The sequence below is a fragment of the Copadichromis virginalis genome, linkage group LG8, assembly GCF_057382275.1.
Source record: "Copadichromis virginalis isolate Kocher_CV1m ecotype Utaka linkage group LG8, C_Virginalis_male_GT1.1, whole genome shotgun sequence".
Classification (NCBI taxonomy): domain Eukaryota; kingdom Metazoa; phylum Chordata; class Actinopteri; order Cichliformes; family Cichlidae; genus Copadichromis; species Copadichromis virginalis.
In genome coordinates this window covers 2,089,378-2,097,283 of record NC_140625.1, presented here as the reverse complement: position 1 = coordinate 2,097,283, position 7,906 = coordinate 2,089,378, and the positions used below count along the sequence as shown (strand labels likewise).

Here is a 7,906-nt window from a genome sequence, read left to right as displayed (position 1 = left end):
AGGGGGACGCTTTGGAGCTCTGCTGCTCAGCAGCAAAATATTTCAGATCAATATGTAAATACTCCAACTCTAAAACCAAGTAAAATAAATATGCTGCATATGTGTATAGTGCGTTCATGTGTGTGTGCGCTGCGTGGTGACGTAGGCGCGTGCATGTGTGCCCCGGTCACAGCTCCTTTCAGCATGGCCGGAGGTAAGTCACTGCCACGTTGCTCTCAGCTAATTAAAGTTTGTTCAGATCCCAAGCTGCAATGTGAATACAGCCAAACCGCCGCGTTTTTGTTTGTCATTAAGAGACTCATTCGGGACAAGTTTTGTGGAGGGCGGAGTTCACTAATATACGCTTATGAGTTTTAGCCGAGAACGCAGCTAAAATGCTAGCATGCTAAGTTAGCCTGATTGCTAGCGGCTACTCGCGGCAGTCTTTTTTTAACAGCATGCACTCTTTTTTCCTTCGTCAGGAGAGGTGTACTGGCAGTCGCGTGACACACACAGATCAGACACATATTTCTGTGTTGCAGGTATGGAGATGTTCTTATGTTTTGGAGATGCTGTCTTTCATTCATTGTTTTTATAAGTACAGTGTTGTACTGCCTGTTAGATGGCGGTTATTAATATAATTGTACTGAAGTATAATGTTTGAACTATAAGTACCAGAATATTGGGTCCTGGTTATTGAATTGTATTTATCTGACTGTTTATTTGTTTTTGAATTATTTTGTTTATTGTTCTTATAAGTTGTTTTTGATGTTTTTTCAGTGACATATTATTTATTTTGTGCTTTTTGTTTTTGAGAGCTTAAGTTAATGTTTTAAAACAATTTGTTGTATTTGATTCATTATATTATTGTAGTGTTAATGAAGCTGCAGACACAGCTGCTTTCAACATGGCCGGAGGAGAGGTGTACTGGCAGTCGCGTGACACACACAGATCAGACACATGTTTCTGTGTTGCAGATGTGCAGTAAAGAGCCAAAGACCCAGTACTGTCTCCTGCCTCTTACTTTCACGCCAGAACACAACGCAAGAACAACAGGCGTAACACATGAACGGGTTACACATACTGAGGTGAGTTGTTGAGGATATGTCGAGCTGTCGATAAGCACGGCTGTTTCTGTGCTCTTATATACTGTTAGCCTGTTTTGCTAGCGTTAGTGAAGCTGTTTTCAACTGGATGTAACATTGTTGAACTCTGATGATTAATGAATAAACTCTCGATGTGACGATGTGAGCATGTAATTGTAACCCTGTGTTCATTTAGTCGTTTGATACCGTTTAATATCCATTACATCTATTGGGTGTTTTATAACATGCCCTGGAATCATTTTAAGTTTTACAATGCCGGTGATTTACGACTCTTTCGCGACAGTCAACTGTGGCGTAAACTCTGGCGGGTCTCAGAGCTAGCTTATGTGAGCAAGCAGTGACATCTATACATGCAGTAGCCTTAAAATACTGATTATTTATTCTCCTGCTAGGTAAGAATTTGTGTTTTATACGTTTATTGTCACATTGTGCGCCATGTTATTGTTTCGGTGAAATGAATTTCTACAATGGCGGACTTAGACAAAATAGTGTTACTGTTAATTTGACTCTCTGCAGTGTTTAAATGCTTACACATACACACACAGTTACTGTCCCTCCACACGTAGGACTCAGTTCTGCTTCTATGCCCCATCTTTGTTTACTCTTTCCCACCCAACAAGTGCATAAATAAGATGTTAAAAACGTCATCATCATATCAAACATGATCGATTTGGGGGGAGTTTGTTTGGCACATGCTGACTGCATCCTAATTATAACCAGAAGAGGAGGTGAGAGGAGAGAACGAGAGTGCAGCAGTTTGGTGAAAGGAACAGGTGAAGAAGAGGTGAGCATCCAAGAGACGAGCAAGAGGACAGTTTCAAAGCAGACATTATGGCACAATAAAAGCTGTAAGAGCAGAGATTCATTCATATCTTTACTATTTTTCTTTAGCTTCTACTCCCGCTGCTTACAATAAATCCGAGATAAAGAACAAACAAGAACAACTCACATGGCATTGATTGTTTAGTTCAGTGTCACTCTGTGATTGTTTGACATTTCATATAAATGTGACTCTAAACTATAGCCAATAATATTAAAAAGCTGCTGTTACTGAGTGAAACTTGAAGGATTATGATAAACTTCAGTTCTTACTGAATCTGTAACATTGCTTTTTTTAAAAATTGTTAAATGACTTTTGTGTCACTGTGCACAGTGAAAAGCTCACCTGATGGTGGTGTAGTGGTGAGGCCATGTTCACCACTAGATGGAGACAACCTGGCACAGGTATTTTCTATACACTAAATTTCACACTGAAAAGCCTTGGTGGGAATTGTTGTTTCATAGAAAGTAAAGGAAAACATGTCTTGAGGTCTTTTTCCTGTGTTTTCAAAATTGTGTTTTTCACATACACATCAAAACTTCACACAGACAAACACACACAGAAAACAATAAAATATGTCAAATTGCATGCACGTGTCATTCATTTTCTGAGAATTTCAACACTTTTAGTTTTTATGGAAAATAACTTTGTCAGGTCAGTGAATAGCTGCCACATAAGTACAAATCTAAATCATACATGTGTATTATAGAAAAAAGCACAAACCGTTGTGCTGTTAGTTCATAATAAATGGTAGGGGTGCATAGTCAGTAAAAGTCACCAAGGCTCTGCAGAGCTCCAAACCTGCTCTTCCACAGACAGAAGCATCAAAAATGTGCGCTGGGAGCTTCATGGCATGGATTTCTACAGCCAACTAAATCTATATGTGTGTGGCCAAGAACCTTAGTCCATGTAGGGCATCTTAGCACAGTTTACTTGTGTCAGCTAGTGGGAGGGCAGAGAGGGCAGCCTTTACATTGTTTTATTGTAGAGTGACAGGAACTGCCTATGAGCTTCTGATCAAGCAGAAGTGTTGACGGAAAATCTATCAAAGGAAATACATTGATGAAAATCAAAGAAGAGAAATATTTATGTGATGTTCCATTTTCCTGAGAGCTGATTGGCTGTGATGACTCCTTCAAGTACTACATGCTACTTTGTCCTGCTAGTTAAGCCTGCTGTATGTTCTCAGGCCTCCTCCTGCTTCACTGCCATATATCCATCACCAGAGGGCTCCACTGACCTGCCTGCTGACATCAGACCACACCCCTGTGTCATGTGACCTGGCAGGAGTAGCAAAGCTGGACTCAGACCTGGCCCAGGCAAGTTCAAAGGCAGCTGTGGTAGAGAGAGTATATGGGCTCAAATTGTGGTCATAAATATTTTGTACTTGTAAATCAGGATTTGTGTGTGTATGGGATCAGAACAATGCCACCTTGACATGAAACCGAAAAAAATATTGAAACTGAAAAAAATATTGAAACTGAAAAAAATGTACAACGCGGCTGCGGTCATTGGTCATTATTTTCCTGTATGAATCGCTGTTACAGTAAAAAATGTCACTTGCATATATCATATAGGAGACACACACATTGATATACACTAAATAGTCATTTCATTTCTCTTTTTTTGTGTTGCCAATTTTTCGCGGGACACGCAATCGTGTTCTCTGATTGGATAGTTAAATTTGTGATTGACATGACATTGGCCAATCAGATGAGAGGAAGAAAAATAGGCTCAAAATTCGTACTTGTAACTTGAAAGTTTAGTGCAGACTTTCACACATATTTTTTGGATAAGTCCACACACAAATCTTTTTTACACACACAAATCCTGATTTACAAGTACAAAACTGATTTACAAGTACAAAATATTTATGACCACAATTGAGCCCATAGTAGTAAAGCACTGGAAGGATGAGGTGGAAACAGGAAGTGTGTAGATACAGTGGACTTGGCATCCTCCATCTGCCTCCATGCTCTCTTTACTGGTCTTCTAAAAACTTCTCCTGTAGCTGTTTAAATGTTTAGGATAGCATTTAGAATTCAACGTTTGTCATTACACATGTCTAAATACAGGGTAACAAAATACAGTTTGCATCTAATCAGTAAGTGCAATAAGAGCAGATTATGTATAAGTTCAGTAGAGAGCAGATATACAGATGTACTGTTGTATACATATGTACAGATATACAGATGGTGTAGCATACAGATGTTCTGTATTGCTGTACAGATGGGCAGATATACAGGTGTACTGTGAACAAATATACAGATGTGCTACATATATGCAGATGTATCGGTGTGAGGTAAACAGATCTACAGAGTGCTATGAATATATCTACAGCAGTGGAAGCGTAGCTCTCTGAACAGACTGTAACAGTGAACAGTGTAGGCACTATAACAGAGACTCTGTCAGTGTCGTAAAACTATAGCAGTAACCAATGTGAGCATGTGGTGAATGTTGTTACGATCCAATGTTGTCAGTGTTTTGTGTTAGGCGTGACTGTTATGTGTTTCCTGTTTTACTTTGAAGGTCTGTCTTATCTCAGTGTGTTCAGGTTACGCTTCCTTGTCTCGTCAGTTCTGATTTGCCCCAGCTGTGTTTCCCTCCTGTTGTCCGTTCCCTGATTGCTCCCTCTATGTATTTAAGCCCTGTGTTTCAGTTTGTCATGCGTCGTGATCATTGTGGTGTTGGTATCGTAGTTTTGTATATAGCTGTAAATAGATTTGTAAAGTAGCAATTGAGTTTTTTTTTTTTCCACCTTGTATTTTTTCCACCTTTTTTCCACCACTCTCCCAAACACGTCACTATAAGACTGGACTCTCACACACGTCACCACACGCACCACCACACATTTCCTATAATTCTATAATTCCTATAATTTATAATCCTTATCTTTATAATCTCTTCTGCTATTTGCACATTCTTTACTGTAAATTCCTAAGTTAATTTGTAAATTTTTGTAGTAAATTGTAAATATTGTAAAACTTTTCTTCTGTCATCTAATGGTCGGGCATTGTACAGCTACAAGCATTTCACCCCCATGTCATACTGTGTATGGTTGTGTGTGTGTGACAAATAAAATTTGAATTTGATTTGAATTTGATTTATATATTGTTCACTGCAGCAGCCTAGTAGGCGTGAGAAGCCATTTTTGTTGATTAAGTTTTCTCCTGTTTTTCATGTAGCGAGTTAGGTAAGTGAATTGTCTTTTGTTTGGTTTTTCATTTTGGGTAGGAAAGCGTAGGGACCATTAGGGAGTTTTGTTTATTTTCGGCACTGCTCACTGCTGAAGCAAATAAATGGCTGCTTAGCATTTTAAAAGATACTATTGTTTGGGTTCTTGTTTTGGGTGGAGTGTGGTGGGCCAATGTTGTGTTGCGTTCAAGACACGCCTAGACTTAGAACGTAACAATGTTGAGAATGAAATCATGGTCACTGGGAGGAGGAGTGTAGAAGGGTTCAGTGAGTGTGGATGGAAAGGTTCAGCGGGGGCTGAGTTCAGTAGGGTGACAGCTGTGGGGGAGGAGCTGTTCCTAAACCTGCTGGTTTTAGTCTGAAGGCTCCTGTAGCACCTTCTGGGGGGGAGGAGCTGGAGGAGTTTATTGGCAGGATGAGAGGAGTCCCTGAGAATGATGCGTGCTCGGCATAGACATCTCTTCTTGTGGACATCCTCAATGGCAGGAAGTGGAGTCCCTGTGGTGAAAACTGCCCAACCCGCTGCAGTGCCTTGTGGCCAGCAACAGTTCCCATACCAGAGTGTGACACAGTTGGTCAGGATGCTCTCTATCACATAGTGGTAGAAGTTAACCAGTATGTCAGTAGACAGGTGGTTCTTCTTCAGTGTCCTCAAGGAAAAAAAGGCGCTGATGGGCCTTCTTGACCAGGCTGGAGGTGTCAGTTGACCAGGACAGATTCTCAGAGATGTGGGTCCCCAAGAACTTGAAGCTGGAGACCCATTCAACAGCTGTGCCATTTATGTAGATGGGGACATGGGGGTCTCTGTTCTCCCTCCTGAAGTCCACAATGAGCTCTTTGGTTTTGCTGGTATTCAGGAGCAGGTTATTGTCAGCACCACACAGCTAGGTGCTTTACTCTTCCCTGTAGCAGACTCATTATTGTCTCTGATGAGACAGTCACCGCGGTGTCATCTGCAGACTGGATGATGGAGTTGGATCCGGACCGAGGTCTGCAGTCATAGAGGAACGGGCTCAGCACACAGCCCTGTGGAGTGCCAGTGTTGAGTGTGATGGTGGTAGAGCAGTTATGGCCTGACCTTACATGCCAGGGTCTGTTGGTCAGAAAGTCCATGATCCAGGTACAGATAATAATAATAATAATAATAATAATAATGGATTACATTTATATAGCGTCTTGTCTAAGGACACAACGACCAGGGGGATCAAACCGGCAACCTTCCAGTTATAGATGAGCTTCCCAATCCCCTGAACCATGGTCGCCTGGAGTTGCTGAGTCCAAAATCCACAAGTTTGGTGATCAGCTTGGAGGGAATGCCTGTACTGAATGCTGAGCTGAAGTCAACAAACAGCATTCTTACATAAGTATTGCATAAATATCTGAGTACACGTTGCAAGAAACTGCATTCCCAGATCACATCCACTGTGTGCTGGAAAATTTGCAACGATTCTACAAAAAAGTTCCACGTGGTGGGTTTTTTTTTCTTCCTACTGGTGATGATCCAGTGGAGCTCCAGTCACTCCAGGCTCCCTTGTGGTTCCACAAAACAAACAAACTCGTGCGTCCATGACTGATACTCCTGCTTCACTTCTGTATGAATTGATCTTTTCATCACGGTTCACTTTGGACAAGCAGGGCCCTATTTCAGGAAGCCGGTTTAGAAAACTCAGAGTGAAAAACGATACTCAGGGTTGAGTAACCCCGAACTGTCCAACTCGGAATATTCGGTTTCAGAAAGGCTGATAACAATTAGTTCAATCAACGCGGAGTTGCTTTAACCCCAAGTTAAGCGCGCGCACGAGGATACATAAAGCCCTGATTAGTGGAGCACAGATTAAGCGAGTCACCATGGAGACGGAGGGAAAGAAGGCGCGGTCAATGTATCTTACAGCGCTTCAGGCCGAAATTCTGATGGCAGTATATGCCGATAACATGCAAATTTTGCGGGAAAAAAGTAACACAGCCTCAGCTGCAAAAGAAAGGGAGCATGCATGGCAAAACAAAGCCGACAGAGTCAATGCATGAGTGTTAATTTAAACATTGATCTAGGGATTTCCACCCATTTAACACGTTATCTTATTATATTTCATTATATTTTATTTTATTTTTTATTTCATACATTTGATTTTGTGATGTGATGTGAGCGCAGGTGCAACCCAACAGGCCCCAAACGTGCCTGGCAGCAAGTAAAGATGAAATATAAAAATATAGTCCAAACAGGTAAGGTGTAATTGTATTATGAGCCATAGTGCTTGGTCTGTTTGTAAATCAATTGCAGTTAGAGGCTACATTAATTTCCCCTCTGTAAGCACTTATTGAAATTATCTGAGCACATTACAAGTACATATTTGCTTACTCTGTATGCTCAAATGTGACCTGTTATAGCCAACAGAAAAAAAAGCGGAGGCCCGAAAAACAGGTGGGGGTCCTCCACCACCACCACTCACAGAGGCTGAGCAGTTGGCTTCCACATTTGTGATAATGTTGGCAGCATCACATATGATCTTCACAGTGCAGAGAACACAAATTAGCATCCATTACTATAATGAAATAATTTGTTAGTTTGAAATGCTACAGGGAACTATGTACCTGTACATTAATGCTGTGGAAAGACTTCCTGTTCACATAGTCTCCTTCATTTACTGAAGGAGCAATGATTGGAATGTGAGTGCCATCTATACAGCCAATCACGCCTGGGAACCGTGAGAATAAATGTAAAATTTAAGTAGTAGTTCAAGTATCACCACATCATGTATTAAGTTTTGTTCATCCTGCTACCTGCAATTTTGTGGCATCCCTCTTTGAT

At 41.0% G+C, this 7,906-nt stretch overlaps 1 protein-coding gene across 1 annotated transcript; it reads left to right on the top strand.

Annotated features, from left to right (window-relative positions):
- Positions 1–298: 298 nt before the first annotated feature.
- On the top strand, positions 299–4,893 carry LOC146702496 (uncharacterized). Its single transcript, XM_085465401.1, has 4 exons — positions 299–1,067; positions 1,806–1,933; positions 2,239–2,309; positions 3,095–4,893. Exons 1-4 carry the CDS (start codon positions 1,045–1,047, stop codon positions 3,182–3,184), a joined length of 312 nt encoding a protein of 103 aa, XP_085321527.1. The 5' UTR covers positions 299–1,044; the 3' UTR covers positions 3,185–4,893.
- Positions 4,894–7,906: the final 3,013 nt, after the last annotated feature.